Source organism: Pelecanus crispus, chromosome 2 (assembly GCF_030463565.1).
Source record: "Pelecanus crispus isolate bPelCri1 chromosome 2, bPelCri1.pri, whole genome shotgun sequence".
Lineage (NCBI taxonomy): Eukaryota > Metazoa > Chordata > Aves > Pelecaniformes > Pelecanidae > Pelecanus > Pelecanus crispus.
Window position 1 is genome coordinate 36,457,120 of NC_134644.1, and position 20,762 is coordinate 36,477,881.

Below are 20,762 nucleotides of genomic sequence, written 5' to 3' on the forward strand. Positions count from 1 at the left end.
AAATCTCCTCCTCCTTTGTCATTCAGACAGGAAGATGACAGCAATATGTTAATTTATAACCAGGCTATTGACATATCCTTTGTTTAACATTGAACTAAACCAATCTACAGGTCAGGTCCTCAAGCACAACCATCATACTGATTCTCCCAAAGTCTGTTCCCCCACGCACCTTTCCAACATTTTATCTGTGGTATCTATTGGCATGGACCATGCCATCTCTTCCAGGAGCCTCTGCTGCTCCTCTGTGAGGTGCAGGAGGGAATGCCAGTGGGAGGAAGCAGCCATGGGTTGCAAGTCACCCTGGTAATGCTTACATTAGGGGATAAAATGGCATGGTGCGGCTTGGACAGACCCATCTTCCACAAGCGCCATCAGTCGGCAGCACTCCACCACACCAGCTTACATATCCACCTTCAGCATCTGTCTCTCCCCAACTCCACTTTGGCTATTTCATTCCCTCAATCCCATCATCTTCCACGGCTCATGCTCTCAAGGAGTGAGACAAAAGCAATTTCACCCAGTCAGGGCTGGCCTTGCTGGGTCCTGCCCTTCCTGTCCCCACGGCCACACTGTCTGTCCCCTCTCTGGTGCCAGTACATTTCTCTCCCCATTCACCCACGAGCTGTGTCTGACTTTTCAAGAAGAAGAATGAGTGCAGGGGTTCTCATCCAGAAATGACATTTTCAGAAGCAGGCCTTGATAACATAAATTTCAAATAAAGTTGTATTTGAAGCACGGAAAGAGGATATCTATCAGCAACATGTATTGTGCAGAAAGGCTTGGCATTGAAGGAGCTCAGTTTTTAATTCTGTCACAAACGAGCACTAAAAATATCCTGAATCCAAGTGAACTTCCGGAGTTTTGTTCCCAGTGAGAAACAAAGATATATCGTCAAAGGGCAAGACTTCCAGGTAGGATGTCCTTCTGCCTGTTCTCTGCTTGCGTACATGGTGTTATCCTCTTCTCTGCCTCCTTCCTTGTACAGGCGTCATGGGAGAGTGACAGCCTCACTGTATTATTGCATTAGTAATGATGAAGGGAAACTGCATTTTGAAATGGTTAACATTAAAGCAATGTGGCACCTTGCACTCCACGTGGAGACATTTTCAAGGAGAGAATGAACTAAGGCGGGTTCCCAGCGTTAGCAGATCCTGGCCCATGTCATGTAACAGGCTTATTCATTCACCTTTCGCAACCAAGATCTAGGTCAAGAGACCAAGAGCATGAAATGGAGCAGGAATAACGCCTGGTGAAGGGGCTGCCAGCACTCCTGGGAGGCACATAGCTCTGCTACAGGGCTGCTGGGGGAGCGAGACAGGAGCAAAAAGCCCTTGAGATACCATGTCACTGTTGAACGCCTGCAAAGTATGAGGCAGGAAGGTTACCTTATGCAGTCAAATCTTTCTTCTTTTGTGGCCCTAAGCTCCTGTTCAGAAGCTGTATGTCAGTTAAAAAACATTTACGTTATGGGCAGCCCTTGAGAAACTATTTTGCAGTTTTGGAGTTTTTCCTTCACTCTTTCAATCATACTTACTTTCTTCTGTTTCATTCATGGTTCCTCTGTGCTGCAGCCAGTTCTCCTTTAGACTGAACTGGTGGAAAAAGGTTTTATTCTGTGAGGGAGTGGGAGAGAAGAAGAAAAAAAAAAAAATTACAACAGTGACTCTCTGCATCCCTGCCCTTTACAAAGCAGTAATTCACAGAACACAGCATTCAGCCCATACGTCTGGCCAAAAAGGTTTCTGTGTAGGAAATCCACCCACCCTTTCTTGGATCAGTAAACTGGGAGTTGCCTTACTAAACAATGGCCAAGGTGGGAATTTTGGAGGAAGCGGGACGTGCCGAGGCTAAGCAGCCTGCACAATTCAAGTCTCTCTGTAGCCATGTTCAGAGCCCATTTCTTACACACTTATTCTTATATACGTTTCCTATGTACCAACCAGCCTATTTAGCAGTTTCACTACAATCTCATGTTCTGCCTTCCACATTTCCGCAGTAATATTTTAAGCCTATTACACACTTCAGCTTCAGCCCAGTAAATTTGATGAGCACAGCAATTCACCTCTGTGCAGTTTGTACGCCAACTTTCTCCAGCTGCATCTTCTCCCTCTGGTTAAATAGACAGATTCATGTTCCTCTTTCTTTCTCTGTCCCTGCCACAACAAATCCCCGCTTTGCTCTCTCTAGTTGACATCCATAGTCAATGTCTGTGCTCAGCCTGGCTTGCCCAGGTTGCTACATCTCTCCAGCCTGGTGGGGACACACTCCCAGGCCTCTCCTGAATTCTGACATCTCAGAGCATCTTGTTAAGATGCTAATATTGTCACAGCCACTGCAGGTTAGCTCATACAGCTGATATCCAGGCTGCACTGGCAGGAAAAAAAAAAATTCCTTAAGCAACGTTGCAGGTCTAACCTCACTGATGAATCCTGTCATGTTTTTGGCCACCAGTCACTTTCAATTGAGAAGACAAGAAACGAGGGGGAAGTGGGCAGAGGGGCAGAAAGTGAAATGGTAAGTTATCTAGCAACCAGCAACAATCAGGTTTGCATTACCTTTCGGTGAGGTGAATACTCATCTACAGTGCTGAAACAAAAAGGAAAATCCAAATTATTCTTTCCAGCCAAAGATTAGGAAAAGGAAGTTTTACCTATTACAAAGTTTACAACATCAGAAGGTTTTTAACATTAAATGGTCACCACAGAATGGCTACAGAGCTCCTTCAGGGAAAGCTAAGGGTGCCTGGCTCAGCCAGAAAACTTTTCTGTGACTTGCACAATCAATGTAGTGAAAAGCAATGCTGCCAGCCCATGAACTGCTGGAGAACACAGACGCAACTCGGGCCCCTGGGGTAAGCAGTCAGGGTCACCCTCAGGGACACTGCTCTCTGCTCTTCCCCAAGAGCCAAACCACGGAAACAAACTCCATTTGTTGGAAAAACATGCCAAGGAAATATCTTTGACCAATACCATAATTATTAGTAAAATAATAACCCTGAGAAGACTATTGCAAAAGCGATTTTCTTCTCAGTACTGCAGATTGCAGAGAGAGAATGAGAATGAAGTCACAGACAGTAGCTTCTGAGAGAAATTTTGCCAGCTTTTCCACAAGGTATCACTCTACTTGCAAGTCATCCTAACCAAAATTGATGGGAGTGACTGTTGAACCACACACACCACCCAACAACCATCAGAGAAGATTGAACAATCTAGCTTTAAAGAAGAGATGATTTGTAAAAATGAATATAGGACTCATACCACTCATCACTTTATCTTACTGAATGACAGCAAGATGACAACAAAAATAAATTACATTCTAAATAAAAGGACACTTGATCAAAAATGTAATCGGTACTTACTGACGACGATGCATCCCAAGTATCTTCTGAAATTCTTTCAGTTCCTTCTCAAGAATGGGATATTCATACACATCATCTAACACATTTCTGTATATCGTCTACAAAATAAAACAGTATCTGCTAACTTCTGATAACTCAAATATAAATCTAAGGCATCACATCAGTGGTCTAAACCAATTCAAGCACTAGACTACTAAAAGAAATTCCATCATTATATTTACACAAGACCCATAAGAAGAGAATGTTCCTGTTTAAATTTCCAGACTGGTCAATATCGAGCTTGCCTTTGGCAAAACACTCTTTGTACCGTCACCAAGGGAGAGGGCAAAATGTTGACACTCATTAGTCTACAAACAGGAAGATTTAAGATGGCATTTGTGGCTGTTACGTGAAATGTGGGTTAGGTCAGAAGAACACATTCTGAGGCATGAGAACATACTACACCATCATCACTTATCCAAATGATAACAAACAGGTTCATTTGATTTAGACTTTTAAAATGCAAAATGGTCTTTTTCACTTTTCCTGACATTGGCATGCATTTTAAATTGAGTTGACGTCTCTCACAAACAAATAACAACATACTCCTAGTTGTAAATCAATAAATGAATAAATAAACCCTACCTCTTATTTTTGGGGGAGGCATTGTCTGAATATCATCAATCAGCAGCCTCAGTTAAATGTAAAAGACACTACCTCAGCTAAGAGGTAAATAAACTGAATCAGCTTTCATGATTGAAATTGTAGGAAATACTTTCTCTACACTTTTTCAGAATCTCCACATAGATCCTTCTCTTTCCCCTCCAAGAAAATGAGGATCATGTGTATAAGCTGAGCCATCAGGTTTGCTTTAGCCCAATTAACACTCCTGCATTCACAAATTTCAGCATGAATGATTCTGGCTTACAATCCTATATATTGTTTTTGCATGTATAACTTCAACCCTCATTAACATTACTGCTGTTTAATATTGCACAGAAGCCTCAGGCAGGGAAATTGTGTGACAATACACAGTCATACACCTCCATGGCCAGAAGGACAAGCCCTGCATCAAGATAGGTAAATGCAGTGTAACCTAACTGACGGCTGGAATGATGCTCCTTTTCCAGTACAGCACTACACATCTAGTACCAAACAGCAAAAAGCCTAATTCAATGTTTCACCCCTTTGCCTTTCAACCTGGGGGGGGTGGGGGGGTTGGGAGGGTGGGGAGGAGAGGCAGTGGGTAGGGGGGGGAAATCAACAACCAGACAGATCTTGGGTCAGCGATGACATAGCTATTTACAAATTTACAAGGCAATTATAAAAGCTTTTGGAACTCATTCAGAAAGATCAGAAGATCCTTGCTAATAAGTAAGGACATAATATTATCTATTAAAAATACATAAAGCTGTGCTGCTCTCCATGTGCACCTGACAAACACTGTGGAATAGCATTTCACTCCTCAGTCAAAGTAGCATCTCTTACAAGGACCTCAAAACTCTCTTTTTGTCCATAATCCCCTGGATACCGACTGTAGACCCCATTCTGGCAGACATGACCAGTGTGTCCAAGGAACCTCCACATCTTTGTAGCTTTATTTCTTGCCTTCCTAACCTTTCCCATTTTCTAGAGAGCATGGAGTTCTGTAAGTTTCATATCTGAAAGTAATGTTTTTTGACATTGAATATATTGACATTACAGGTTTTCTGTTCAAATTTACTATCTCTAAGGCATTCAAGGAAGACACGTGTAAATAATTTTATATTATAAATTTCACAGAGATAATTTAAGTATGAAAAATAATGCTTTATAGGTTTTGCTGTTGGGGCTTTTTAGACACCGTATAGTAATTAAACAGCACTGAAATGCAAAAGAAAGTGTTTCAATACCTTTAAAAATTGTTTTAAATGCTCATCTTCATGTAACCAGTCTTTGTAGAGAGAAGTCCACTGAGACACCAGATGCAAGACTTTTCGTTTCCTACAGGATACATCAGAGTCGTCTTCTTTCCCTTGGTGGTTCTTAGCACAATAGGTACAGTAGGTTAAGGAACAAATACTACGGTCTCGCTGAAACTTCAAAATTAAGTGATGGAAAAGACTTTGTAATCATCTCGTTGGCTAATGAAAGATTTTTTTTACTACACTGCTCAGTTTTGAATGTTTTATCCTGTCTGGAGCTTTAGGAGTTTCATCAACTTTTTGGAATGAAATGCTCAATAATAGAAATGTCAGTTCATCCTCTGTGCCAACAGGATTTTTTTCCTTTATAGATTAGAGAGGCAAGTCTATAAAAGTAAAATCAATTCAAAAGGAATTATACAATGTTGAGTCGTATCTTTTCTGCAGAACTGGGAATGAACCTTTGTCCTGCACACCAATGCCAATGTGAATGTCTGTGGGAAGGAGGACAATGCATCATTAACAACAACAAAAAACCCAGGCAGAGGAAGTCAGTTGCTCTTTCCCTGCACAAATTACACTGTCTGCAGAAATAACACTATTAAAATAAAAAAGAAGGTGAAAGAATCTATTTCCACCATTGTTCTCTATTCACAAAGCAGAAACACCAAATGACAGAAGATACCCACTTTTTACATTGCTCCTGTCCCTTAGCTATTCTTTCTTTTATTAGGTGAAAAGATGATTTTTTCACCACAAAAGGTAAAGAGGAAAAAAAATAAAAGGAAAAGAAAAAAAGAAAAGCAAGTTCATTTTATAGTACAAGTTAATTCAAACAATACTCCATAGCTTATGGAAGTAATTGGAAATACAAGAAAAAATTCCTTTTATCTCAGAATGAGTTAGACTTATATACTGTATCACACGATAAAAGGAGCAGAGATGGTAAAATACTTATTCTTCATTTTTTCTCTTCACATATTCTGAAATGTATTACATAGATATAGGTATTCTAAGAATTAGCATACAGGTCTGCATAGGTTTTAATCCCATATTAAGTGTTATTTTGTAACAGTTAAAAAGGTTTTTATATCTTTAAACAAAAACAGCAGACATAAGATTGCGTTGCTGCTATGAGTTAGGCGTCTGTTTCCATAAATCTTTCAAGCATTCTTGTGAAGTAAGTATGCACACACACAGACATGTATGTTTTGGATACAGGTTTATTCCGAGGCAGCTTTAGCTTTGTACGTTCAACTTCAGAGCAGGAATTTTCTGTTTATTGATTCCTTAGCTATGCAAATTCTGAATGTTTTAATAGGTGAATCTCTCTCTCTCCCCCCCTCTTTACAGGCACGTGCCAATTAGGGGAACTCATATCCAAATTTGGATTTAATGTTTCCAGTTTGAATCTTTCCCTCCACAACCTATTTGAGTTAAGAAAACAGTATAACCTGAACTTTGGGAAGCTACAGATTTGAATCGAATTCCAAGTATCATAAAACCTTATGAAAATTGGACTGGAGAAGAAGAGACCTTGAAAGATCAGCTAAACTAGTCCATCCAAGTCCACCCTAACTAGTCCACCCTAAGAGAGGCTCAAGTATACCCTATGTCATCCTTGGAATATATTTTCTAGTTTCTTCTTCCTAACAGTCTCCAGTATCAAAGATTCTACTGTCTCACATCTTTTCCACTCCAGTGTTTCTTTTCTTAATGTAAAAAAAAAATAATTTCCTAGTATCTAACATGAAACTGTCTTACAGCAATTTAATTTCACTGCAATTTAATCTCACTGCCTCTTGCCCCGTCTGGCATTGATATGGGAACAGATTCTTCCCTTCCTCTTTAGGTGCTTGAAAGATTATATTTATAGTGTCCCTTTTTTCAGTAAAACAATCCCAATTCTTTCCATCCTTCTTTGTAGGTCTTTTTTTCTTGAATACTGATAATTCCCATTGCTCTCTTCTGAAGTTTCTATTTGTTCATGTATTTCTTGGGTTGTGATGCCAAAACCCCAGGTGCAGTCCACCTTCTAAGCATTCCATAGTAAATATTAGACAATTGTTCTCTTTTCTCACCATTCTTACGTGCAACCTCAAAATAATCATGCAAGGTTGTATTTAAATAATATCAATATGCAAAGAGCAAAACTAATTATCCCAGACATACAATTTACTATGTTTAATATAAAGCCTGACAATATATAAACGTAGGCGTAACTGTGTGACCCCTGTTAATACAACACTTAATAAAAGGATATTGCCTCAGAAGCGCCTGGCACAAGTCATCAGTTGTCATGAAGACTGTGTATGTGAGAAGGAAGTCATCCAGGAGAGTTTCTGCAGAGGAAGACAAAAAAAGCCCAACAATGCATTATTGAGAGGAGGAAGAGAGTATCTACTCCTGTAGTGTGCGTGGCAGGAATAGGACCCCCTTCCCCCCAAAAAAAGGTCCAAAGCATACAAAATACATCAAACTTCTAATTTTCAAACAGTTAACAGTATGTCGCGACTGCAGAGATCAGATCCTTTATTTAACCATCGCATCCTCAGTTCTCAAAGAACCAACAAGCACGAATATGCACAAAATAAGCCACGGTTCAGGCATCAGTAAGAAAGAGTCCTTATCGGGAACACCACCATCCTGGCTGGCTCTGCTGCATGCAAAGCACCTTTTCCACCAGCTAAGTTGTTCTGGAAATTCAGAAGCAAAGCTTTTAGTAATAGGAAAGAGAAAACTGTGATTGCCATGTAATGTGATTATAACATCTACGCACAGTAGTTGAGAACCATGGAATAAATATATCCAAATCGTTAGCCAGTAAGTCTCGTGGGCATCACTTAAGTGCTGAGAAGGTTTCTCTAAGGTTTACTTAATTACATTATGGAAGTTTTTTTTCCTCCACCTGGTTTCTATCAGAGTTACAAAAATGGGCTGAAGGTACTTGCTGACAGGCCATCTCTACCCACTGCAGATGTAGCACCTCAGGCTGTCAGGACGAACGGCACTGCCAGTTCGGATCTCAGCATAACCTTCTCATTCCTCATTCCCATGCCACACTGGTTTTAGGATTTCTCCAAACCTTTACCGCACGCAGCAGGGAGACTGAAAGCACCGGGTTTGCTCTAGGATGAGAGGGCTCAAGGGTAATCTTGTGGTGGTTTTCAAAAACCCAATGGCACAGCAGAGATAAGATCGAGCCAGACTTTTCCTGGAGGTGTGTAGCAAAATGACAAGGGGCAACCATCAGAGATTGCAACAAAGGAAAATTTGTCTAGATACAAGGGATTTTTTTTTTTCTCCTGTGAGGAGGGTCAACCACTGGGACAGGTTGCCTAGACAGACTGCAGAATCTCCAGCATCAGGTATATTCAGGGCTTGCCCAGGCAAAGCTCTGAGCATCCTGGTCTTCCTGGACCTGCTTCGAGCAAGGGTTGGACCAGATGCCTTCACAGATCCCTTCCAACTGAAATTATTCTACAACTCTTAAACAAATTTGCTTCCAATTTTAGTAAATTACTCCTATATGATGTGTCATCTAGGAATGAATTTGTATTTAGTTCACAAACAACAGAATCTTTAGTTTTCTACAAACAGACAAGAGAATTATATTAGTCTTTTCAACCCCAAAACAAAAACGTTTGTGTTTGGTTTTTTGTCCTAGAATGGTAAGATTTTCCTCAAGTTTTGAGGAGTTCATATTCACCGTGTTTCTTTGAATTTCATATATATATTGTGTTCCCTTTAACAAGAAAACAGGTCTGCATGACCTACTTTCTCAGATAAAAACAGGAGCATGGACAGAGGCTGAACGATAACAGAAGTAATACAGGCTATATCACAGAGCAAAAAATAGTTTACCAATATAACTAGTTGTTACTAGTTAGTACCATTTATCCAGTTGTGATTCAAGTGGTGGATTTACAACTGTAAAGACTAAGGGCTGAACCATACCTCACATGAAAAAGATAAGGCTGAGCCCTGATTTCCTTATCCTGATTTTCTCACTATTTGTTTGTGACCTGTTCCAGTCCAAGCTAGTGCTTGTGTACGTGTGTGCAACTGAGAGCATCCCAGCAGCTTTTCACACCAAGGCTGCAATTTCACAATAATTTAGACCAATTTCAGTTACAGCTGCCTTGGACCTCCTTGTCAGTAAATTATTGACCCCATAGCTGTGGAGCAGGATGGCAATAAGAATTCATCCATATATCATTCAAAGCCAGATTATCATGTGGATATCACATGGATGGATAGCTAATGACATCCCACCCTGTGAGCGTGGGATTCAAAATACCTCCATTGTCTTTAAAAAAAAAATAGATCTAGCTAGATCAATGCATTTAACAGCTGGTCTAGAAAGAGTCCTGATCTGAAGACGCACAGCTAAAACCCCTTGCATTCAGAAACAAAACAATCAAATTCTTTGTATTTCACCAACATTGTTAAAAATGGTGGAAAGTATTATGTCTTTATAAAAAGAATATTTTGTCTCAGTAAATGAAAAGACATTGTGAACAGCTTGTTCTCTATCTGAAAGGTCATCTGTTCATTCTGTTGCACATCTTTTGGATGATACAATGCAGCTATTAAAGTTGGAGGTTTCACAAACATTTATTTGGAAACTGCTGCTCTTGGAGTCAACAACCACATTTTAGTTCTTGACTAAACTATGTGACTGTGCAGTGATCCTCAAGAAATCAAAGATACACTTACCACAGGTTATTTCCCCAACTTTCTACTCCGTATAGGTGGTATCTGAGTTTCAGCAACACATAGCCATGTGTTCAGAAAAGAAATTAAATACTAGCTGAAGCAAAACAGAAATGCTTATCAATGAACAATTGCAATTGTTCAAAATAGCGTGATTTCCTCTTACTAACTGATGTTAAAATTTATTTTTAATACCTGATCATCTGTTTTAGAGATGTCTATCTTCAATTCTTCCAGCATCCCAAAGTGTTGAGGTGGGAAGAAAGGCTGGTTTTGTTGTGATTTGAGGTTTTTGCTTTTTTGCTTAAACTTTTTGAAAGGACTACGCTACAGATATTACTAATGCAATTCTGTCAAAAAAATTAATGAAGGGAAGATTAAAATTGTATGTTGGTTCAGATAGCTTGCAACTGTTTTTAAGCACTCTGTTTATCTCCCTCTCTCTGCATGTGCAATCATACATCTATCTGTTTAGTCTCTGGCTTCTAACAACCTTCTCAAAACAAGGTATATCACCCAGCCAACTTAAAGTTGCACATATGTATACAGAATGATTTCCTTTTTCTTCTAAATGCAGAGGAGATGCTAAGAAGAAGAAGAAAAGTTCACAAATTATGATTCCCATAGCTTGTATATAAGCTAGATCTCTTCAAATTGCCTCTGAAATTGTTTAGAAATTTAAACCCTAAAGGAATGTTTTCTACAATAAGAGTCTGGATTCTACATGTGGTCCATTAATAGCATCACTCATCTGTTAAATTACTTTAACAAGTAAGCAATGAAAGTGCTTTTGCTAGATTAAATATCTATTACCAGACGTCACCTAAAGACTTTACAATAATATTCGTATTTTAAAATGCCTGCACTAGCTTGTAGGTATTTCCCTGAAGTCCTACTGTTCACTGTAACCATCTTCTGTATTTTCTTCCTAAATGCACTGTAATTTAAAATCATTCCAGAATTGTTTTTCACGCCATAGCAAGGACACAAAGCCTGAAGGTATACTGATTCTTCCAAAATAATTTCTTCAAAACATACAATTGCACGCTTCTCAGATACTTTTGGACACTAATACATGTCCACAAATAGTGATTTGCTGGTCTTAACCCACAAACAGAGAGAAAGGCTAAGCATGAGAGAGTTTATTCACACCAAATTTTTCATTCTGTGTTACTAATGGCCACTAAGAGCAGCAAATTTGAATGAGGAAGGGCTCTAAGAGTACAAGTTGGGCTGCTAATTATGAACAGAAGTCTTTCTGGGGTTTTTCTGTTTAGTCACAGTTGATTTAAGAGTTAAAAAAGAAAAAAAAAAAACAAAGGGCAATTCCAGTCAAATCATTAATTATTTACAGTGCACCATACCCCCACTCAGAATGGCAGTGACATGCATCTCTCCGCTTTTAAATTTTACTGTGTCCCAGTTTCTGCATAAATTTGTGACCACCTTCCCCATTATTCCCATAGAAAAAGTTTTTCTAGTATTTGTAGCAAACAGGGAGAATAAAATGCACAGTAATAGTTGGAAAATAAAAACTCCCATTGGAAGGGAAGTCTTTGTGCAAAAGCCTGTGATGCTATGCTATTTTATTTAATTTCTCTTCTTCATGAATTTTTTATTTAATCATTTCCTTCTAGCCATCAATCTAATGTTTCTTTGTTCCTCACAATTTCCCTTTATTTGGCTAAGCAATTATTACAAAGTATGCCATTAGCTTGCAGCTATAGAATATTTCATTTCAAAGACAATTTCAAGCATTTTAAAGCTTCATTAAGACATGCAACAGAACCAGCACGAGTTCAACGGACTTCTGCTCTTGCAGCTCTTTGGGGCCAGCCTTAGGCAGTAATCTCACCACACTAAATGTATGCGAGTACCATAGGCATAAAAATAATAAAAAAGCAGGCACTGTGCTTATTTGTTATTAAATAATCAATTCACACCAGCTTCTGCTGAGACAGTTTCTCACAGGCCACGTTGTGTCCCCTCCTTTCTCCAGGTGAAATAAGGCAGCGTGGACACCAGCTTTACCGGGAGCAGTTAGTACCGCTCTTCCCATCTTTCTATGCTATCCAAGTCCTTCTGCAAGATACATTCAGGGTGGCTGAGGGACAGACAAAGCACTATATAGACATGGGATGTTCTGACCCATGTGAATTACCCAGGGGACATTTGCTTTCAACTGGTAACTAAAGGACCCAGCAACACGTCTACAAGAGAAGTTGCAACTGTGCCGTATGTATAAGGTGACGACAGCCAACGGCAATGGTGATGTATTTGGTGGGGAAGGGAGATCTAGAGTCCCAGAAGCCACAAACGGTCATACATTTGGATAGACGACACATCATATAATCCCACACACTTAAAAAATCCAGAGGATTCTCTACCCCTTTCCACGTGCCCACTTAACCTCTCTAACCAGATCATATCCTTTGTCGCCGAGACAGCAACGCTACAAATATTAACTCAACACGAGGGCATGTTTTTAAATGCCAGGAGGATAGAATGGGTTTCTTACATGGGTTTACACACCAAATTTGATTTTTCAACTCTTTCTTTTCTCCCTTCTCCACCCTTTTCTCTAGGCAGGGCATCAGTCACTTAAGACAGAAATGAATACAGCTCTGTAGCCAGAAATCATCTGCAACACATTTAACATATCAGGAGAGGCAGTACGCTTCATGGTGTTGCCATGTCTTAACACCTGCAAGCTTTTCTCAAACTTGAGCATTTTCTTAAAACTACCACAGTGGTACAAGGCATCAGCGGAGCAGTCTCACATTAATAACTTGTTACATAAACATGAAAAGAGACTAATCTAAAGGAAATGCCCTTGTCGAAGTAAAAGTTAAATTCTTTTTATTAAAGATATTTGAGGACAGTTTTTAAAAAGCAAATATTTCAGTTTAGCTATCACAAAGAGTAAGTAAAGAAGGAAAAGTAGTGAAATATTCCAGTGTTAGCAGATAGATACACCTCTCTAACTACCCACCTAGAAATTGTATGTCCACATATTATTTACTGGCATGCATGTACACCAACCAGTGCCTTTAGACCATCACAGCTAAAGCAATACTGTATACACATTTACTTTACAAACGTTCAATAGCTCAAACTGTATTCAGAATATACATTCTATGATATATATAGTCTATGATAGAATATGCATTCTATGATATACCTATTGCTCTATTGCTAATATTAGACACCCCGTCCAGCTAAGCGAGATATAATCATTCCTAATGCCAGCACTGAGTCATTAATCCCTTTATACCCACAAGAAGAGATAACTTGAAGACAAATTCGAGTTTGCCCTGGTTTTCTGATCACCCTGTTACATCCTCAATAGTTTTTGTTTTGCTGCTTCTCAATGGCTACCAACAAAAAAAAAAAAAAAAAAAAAAGGTGAAAAATAAGCCAAACAAGTCCTCCCACTTTCAGTGACAAACTGTGATTGCCGAGGTGACAAGGACCACTCTCTTTTTCGTATCAGACTTTACAGGGCAACTTTTCACACCCTATTCTTCCCACTCTACTGCATTTCTGTTTCCATGTTCGTTCTTTGGCATTACATGCTTATTTAAGTATTACGAAAAAATAAAGCTATGCAAAACAAGAAGGCCAACGGGATTTTAAGTATGCGATGCATAAACCTTTTTTCTCATAATTAAATGGTTTACAAAAGGTAACTTCCTCTATACGGAGGAGTATAAACATACAGACACTGCATATAGCCTCTATATTCCTTTATCTGCAGATTGCCTGCACGTACTGTTAGTTGAGGAGAGGGTACTAATAGTGAAGTCTGTTACACTGCGAAGAAAAATAACTCATCTGGGTTTTTTTTTTTTAAACTTATCACCATTCTGAACCCAAATATCTTCCACTTTGCACTGTACAAATCCACTGTGAATGGCTGTGCAAGAATTACAGAAAGATTTAAGGGTTTTTCAGACTTGTATTCCACACTAAATCGGATTATAAGAAAATATAGATAAAATACTGGAATGCAAGTCTTTTTCCACTTTATGCAAAGTAGCTATTCAGCCTTCTCCAAGGATTTGCTGGAGGAGGCCAAACCTGTATGGAGTTGGGGTGGGGGGAGGAAAGAAAAAAGATTGCCTGAATGAACAAACCACTGGAATTCAGAGTTAACTCATAGGTTAAAACTACTCTTACTGCAGTTTTGTAGCATCAGTTCGGCAACCCTTACTCTGCTACACAGCAATTGTGGTTTTCACTGAGAAATGAGTATGAGAGAATTAAACTGAGTAAAAGGATGAAAACTCATGTACTGAATTAAAAATATTACCTTTAAACTCTCTGCTTTCCAAACTGAGGAAATCACTATGTGCCCTTACTGCTGAATTTATCTTTCAGAATCATACCAAACAGAAGGAGATCATAAGATCTGCTTCATCCTGAAGCATGTTAGAACCTGAGTATAATGTATTGGTGAGCAGCGTGTAAGAACTCCAGCAGCATGAAATGTGAATGGGGGTTACACACGCATTTTTCAAACATCAAGGCAAACTGAGTTTTGTGCAGTAATGAGACCTCTGGAGTTTGGGGGGGAGGGGGTGGGATGTTGAGACAAAGACAGAAAGAGAAATAAATGTGTTTTTGACAACATACAACAAATTCTAAAACTCTTTAGCTATGCCATTTCCCATTTGTGACTATGGCAAAGACAATGGCATGACCTCAGCTCAGCTCCTGACATCCCCTTACGTTAATACACTTATCAGTATTAGCCAGAATTCCTAATTTAAAAAATCACCAACAATTTCAAAATTTGCTCTCATTTGCATTCACTGCGTCATCCCTACCTTGCAAGACCAGACACTTTTCTTTAACATTTAGTGAGGCTTATCCTCCAGAGTATGTCTGGGGGGGGGAAACACCTGAATCCTTTGGGGTTTTAATCTTCCTGTGTATGACTGAAAAGCTGGGCTCAATAATGCTAATGCACCTTATGACTTCAGAGCACATACTGGAAATAATTTTTTTAAAGAAAATATTCACTGATGGGGTTAGCAATACCGGAACTGCTCAGAAATAGTTAAAACTTGCCATTTCTCACAAGAAAAGCAGCGCTATGAGATGGGGTTACAGCTGGGCAAACAGACAAATGAGCTCCCTGTGCCTGAGTAAAATGGATGCTGATTACTTACTAGTCTATAGGGAATAGACATTTTTTGCTATTTTTAAATATTCACTCACTGAGTTCAAATTAAACTAAATGAGGGCTACAGCACAGCATTTTAAAGTTTTTCAGCCTCTCAGTGCTTAAAGCTCTTAAGCTTGATAAATTCTTGTCACCCCTCATGCTCCTTTCTGTAAAATGAGAAAAATTATAATTACACCTCAAGGCAGGCACTGCTATGTAGAATTTTTGCATGTTTTGGTTCACATAATACTATGCAATGCTCTGAAACCTTTCAGCAATGCAAATGCATGTCCAGCCAGTTGTAGCTGTAATCAGAAAATTGCTTGTTCTGCAGAAACAGAAAAACGATTTGAGGGCAACTCTTTTCCAAGATAGGAGTTTCTCAATAATCTGTAATTCCACAGCAATTTACTAAAAATGTCAGGATGTCTCCGAGTACAAACAGTAAATGCAAACTGCTATCATGACTATCTGATCTAGCAAGATAAGATACTGCTCACATCTGAGAGGGTGCTGAGTGGTCCCACATCTCCCTTGAATTCATCAGATGGCAACAGCGCTCAGGACCTTGCAGGATTAGCCCTTAATCCAAAATCAAATCCTCTAAAAATGCTATGCCACCATGGACACAGCATGAAGCAAAAAATGAAAATTATGTTGAGAAAGAAAGGTCAATGGGAAAAAGAACATCGATATATAATTTGCTGCTAATGTATTAAAACAATTATAGTAGTTATGTCATCTAACTACCGAAGCACCAAGAAATCAATGCACAAAGGAATAAAGAGCAAGCCATTTATTTCTGGTGTTAGGTTAGAAAAAGAAAATACATCAGGGCAAGATATTTAACCTGTACAACCAGACTTTTTATTAGAGCACAAAAATCAGAACTAGGAATAATTTCTAAGGTCATCTCCCAGAAATTTCTGGCAGTATTTTAACATCTGCAGAATGAATCAAACACATTCTGTCTGGTAAGGTCAAAGATCCTCCTAAAGTTGCATTCCAGTTGCTGCTATCACATGTACTAGAGCAGTTTCATATTTTGTTTGAGGGACAAAAAGCCCTGAAACCACAGGCAGAGAGCAAATGTCAAACTTGTCTGACTTTAATGAGGCACTAATTTTTTCCACATAGAAATCTGAAGCTCTTTTTTTTTTCCCCCAGGTAGGAAGGAACCCTAGTGATTAATGTGCAGCTATAATGGTCAGGGTTATTTGAAATTATTGGACAAATCCACTACGCCTTATACATTTCAAAGTATTAGAAATACTGCTTATAGCAGCCACCCTAAGATAGTGCTACTTTTTGTTAAAAAAAGCCCTTGAGTACTGCAACTAAAGCACTGAGGCTTTCCATGCAGTGAAACTTCACTTGACAGTAAACTGAGGTATTTTAATGTGAAGTCTTCACACAAGCCTCATTGCAGAAGGCAGCCACTCCTTGTTCGCACCAGGCATCTCCCAAAGTACTTTAGGAGAAAAACCCATCCTCTCTTTCCATCAGTTGTTTAAAATGAGCCAGCCAGGCCAGGATTGCCTGGAGCAGCAGGACAGAGGATGAAAGATTTGATGGTTCCCTTTCCTCCTTCCGCCTGGGGTCCAGCTGCCTTACGGGGCAGAAGAGACGGGCACACAGCAGTAACAGCACAGCATGCTGCTGGTCTGCCCTCACAGGTTTTCAACCCCAGCAGGCACATCCCCTGGCACCCCAGTCACTAGCAGGTCTCGGTCAAAGTCGTACAAGCAAGTGCAAGGCAAGCTTCTACTTTTCTGCTTCTGTCTTGCACCTGGACTTCTTTGCATCCCTGCCATCACCCTCCTCCAGGCACCCAAAGAGATGCAATGCTCTCCAGCCCCAGACCCCTCAATGACACAAATTCCAGGTGCCACCAAGAGCTGTCACTGCCTCAGCAGGGCCACTCTGACCTTTTACTGCCTGGTGGCAATGCAGCCCTCGCACACAGCTGTCCTCCAGCAACAGACAGCAGTGCACAAGAAAAGGCTGCATTACCTGCCCCCCCCGCCACCACAAGCCTGGTCCTACCAAGTGGGTGCTATGAGGTGCTCATGGCTGCTCAAGCCTCTTCCCAGGTCCAACAGCTCAGCAGACATTTGAGTCTAAAGGGAACTCTAAAATTAGACTAGACATTCGACTTTCAGAAAGTTAATACGAAGGAAGATGTACTTAATCTTCATTCTTTTCATCTTTGCTGTCCAACACTCATATGGCATTGAAGAAAAACCAAGTTTCAAGTTCATGTCTTTCTCATTGCTGAATTGGAAAATCTACTCCTAGGAAACAGTAACCTTCAGATCTAATATTATATATAAATGTAAAAATATCATCACATCTTCAAAAGAAGATTGTGAGTTCTTAATTTTTGGGTCTTCAACTTGAGATACTTTGAAAGAGCCTACTTTTCAATGACATTTCTGAGAATATGAACCCAAATTTTCTGTTTACAACCCAAAAATAGAATCATAGAATGCTTTGGGTTGCAAGGGACCTTTAGAGATCATCTGGCATTTTGAAATACACAGTAAGTTAAGACTATTAACCCAAGAAGTTTTAAGTTCAGTACCTGATGACAGGCTCCAAAATCCACTGTGTTTGGACAATAACCAGTCTAGCAGATTACAATGCTACAGTATAGTGACCAGAATACATTCCATGCTGGTACATAATAAGGATGAAGGACAGGTCAAACTACTCATGGCAATCCCACATCTAAAGCTCTGCAGGTCAGGTGCAATGCCTAGACTTCAGTGTGCAGTGTTATCCCCAGCACCTGCTGCTAACTGCTTTCCATACCAACCAAAGGGATAGGTCCCTTAAGGGAACAGAAATGTACGGATCCGCACTGTGTATTTTTAAAAGTGTTTAGCAAGAAGCTTTGATCTATTATTTCCCCCCACAAAGCAGTGAGGGGAAATTTCTTTGTGCTTTGGCCCAGGGAAGGAGATGTAAGTAGAATCTTGTTTCCCCCTGGGAACCAAATTATCATAAATATGCTAAGCAGTGCAAACTCCCCAACATGTGGCACTGGAGCATGTGCAGTAAACTTCACAGTGACTCTTCAGGGAAGCCTAGCACGACAAAGCCTCCACTGGCAAAACGCTCCTGGCTTCTGTAGGTTTGGCAGAACTGCCTACAAAGGGAATGATGGCATTTTCATCTGAGCAAGAACTGTTGGATTTGGTCCAAATCTCTGCATAAGATGGCAATAACATGCACTAGACTAACTACAGACCACTGACTTCTTCCAGCACATGACAGAGCAATGCAGTGGGTCAAGTGGTCAGACAGTTTTGGTGTATTGGGTTGCACAGACTAGGTTAGGGTCTTGCAGCTGTGGCCCACTGTCATGTAACCTCGAAAGCAGCAAACTTGTCAACACTTCTTGCCAACATCTTCTGACATATGGAGGCAAAAGGCCCAGCAAAGGTGCTGCACAGCTCTGATGTGTTACAGGTTCTGCTGGGCAGGTGGCAAGGAGGTGGAGGGAACAGATCTTGCAAACCCCACAGGACACCCAACAGTCTTTAGTATATTGCAGTCTGACTGCAGCACTGAAGGACGCCACTTCCAGCATTTTGCCCCAGGGTGTGCAATACTTTAGGCTAATGGGCACAGACCGCTCAGATACCTCTGAAATAACTTATGCAATATCTGAACACCTACAAAGCACAGCAGAGACCTCCTTGTACCAGGAAGGGGGTGGCAGGAGGGACATGACACCCAAAAGAACCCAAAAACCAAACAGGGCCATACTCGCATCTTAGATTTCTCACACCTGCCCTCCTCCCCACCGCCCAGGGCAGTGAAGCACGGCTTCACAGCATAAAACCAGGCAACAAGTGTCAGAGCACTCATAAGGCAGCTGCATTTTGCTTCCCCACGGGGTGAACAGGTTCCAAAAAACCTGATGCATTTCATGATGGTGGTGTTAAAACACAACATTACATTAATTGTAGACTTATTTACATGATATATGTCCTTAAATTATGAACCTGAAAACGTACTTGCTATACTGAAACACCCAAATCATTCCAATGACAGGTTAACATGTAATTAGAGACAGCTTTTCTCATTATTATTACAACTTAATGGAAGACAGCAATAGAAAAATGCCTTGTACATACTCTGTGTATGTATTAAGAACATCTAACAACTTCAAACTATTGGGTTTGTCAGTACAACCCTGTACTGACAGCAGAATGAAAGAAATAACAAAGGTTCTTGCTTGCATGGTTTAAAGATCGTACAGGGGTAAGACACGAGGAACAGACATTATCTGGAGTTCAGCTGCTTATGAGTATTAAAATACCTGCATGGGCATAATTCCCTGTGGCAGCAGTGTTCTTGTGCAAGGACCTTTGGCTGCTTGCAATACACAGTAGTTCAACGTTACACTTTTAAGAAAGAACAGCTTTATTTTGATAATTTTCAAACTATTTCCTCTCATCAGGGAGCTTAGCATTAGATCCTTGATTCAGCTGTACTATAATTACTCAGGGATTTTATTTGATGGCCTTGCTTATTTCAGTTAAATAAAGCGGGGATATTAAGCAATTACTGGACGAAAGCCCAGTGGAGTAATTTTCTAAAGGTGTATATTCACTTTTGCCATTATTTCAGATTTTTAGTGCTATTTATTGATTCAGCCACATAAAATACACCCAGAACACAACTCTCAGACACATATAACTTTGGAATCGTATAGCCCAGCTTTCTTCTTGGGTATCTTTCTTTTCCAAGTCTTACAAGACACTGTATCTTTCATGCACTAACTGGAAAGCATCTAATGGAAGAGATGCATTCTGTATCTTGTAGAAATTGCTTGTTCAGTTTTTACCCCTTCATCAACACTGCCAGCTGTTCCTTGGACTTCCACGGGGCACAGAGGAATCTCCTTGGCCAAGATGTAAACCGCACCTTTCCATGTAGCAGAACCTGTGTAGCATATGTGAATCCAATGCAGTGTTTAGGATAAAGGTAAAAATCGCAAACTGCAGTAACAGGTAGGATACTGTATTAAGCTGGGCCTCTTGGCTCATCTGCTCCATGACCATGTTTCACCACTACACATAACAACATCTGGCTGTGGCTCGCGCTTGCTGCCATCTTTCATTTCTATAGCTCTTTTTGGCCGTAAGTGCCAGCACGGCTTTTGCAAAACATGCAAGCTTTATTTTTGCCTTGCACAGAGAAAGGGAGGCAGACACGGGCCCAGCGACAGCACTAGCCGAGGCAGGAGGTACCTGCCAAGGCTGAGAGCACAAACCCTGCGTCCTCACTCCGGTTCTGCTCATCTCTCTGCGGTCCCATGCAGACAATACCAGTGCCTTTGACCTCCTGCCTGTGAGATCAAAACCACCAAAGATGAGATTCAGATTCTGCAAATCACCTTTCCCTATCAAATTTCCAAACCCTTTTCAAATGAAATATGCTAACAGCAGCATACTTTCTACTGTCCTTCGGCATTTCTTTTTCTTTCTTGTTCCCCAAAGGAAAACGGCTTTTGCAACTGAACTGTCTGTCCGACTGTCTGTAAGTCTTGCCCTCCCTTATCCCTGTAACCTTTGAATCTGTTGGCAAATTTCAACCAAATTTGAGACAGGGCAGCAAATTC

General features: G+C 40.2%; 1 protein-coding gene across 2 annotated transcripts in view; it reads right to left on the reverse strand.

Annotated features, from left to right (window-relative positions):
- The window catches only part of RAPGEF5 (Rap guanine nucleotide exchange factor 5), a 162,491-nt gene that overhangs the window by 26,647 nt on the left and 115,082 nt on the right, over positions 1-20,762 (reverse strand). For both annotated transcript variants that reach the window (XM_075705573.1, XM_075705572.1), the window contains exons 12-16: positions 7,505-7,583; positions 5,230-5,374; positions 3,359-3,456; positions 2,556-2,586; positions 1,535-1,613 (exon numbers count right to left, since the gene is read on the reverse strand). In XM_075705573.1, coding sequence (XP_075561688.1) covers positions 1,535-1,613; positions 2,556-2,586; positions 3,359-3,456; positions 5,230-5,374; positions 7,505-7,583 — 432 coding nt within the window. The remainder of the gene's footprint in view (positions 1-1,534; positions 1,614-2,555; positions 2,587-3,358; positions 3,457-5,229; positions 5,375-7,504; positions 7,584-20,762) is intronic.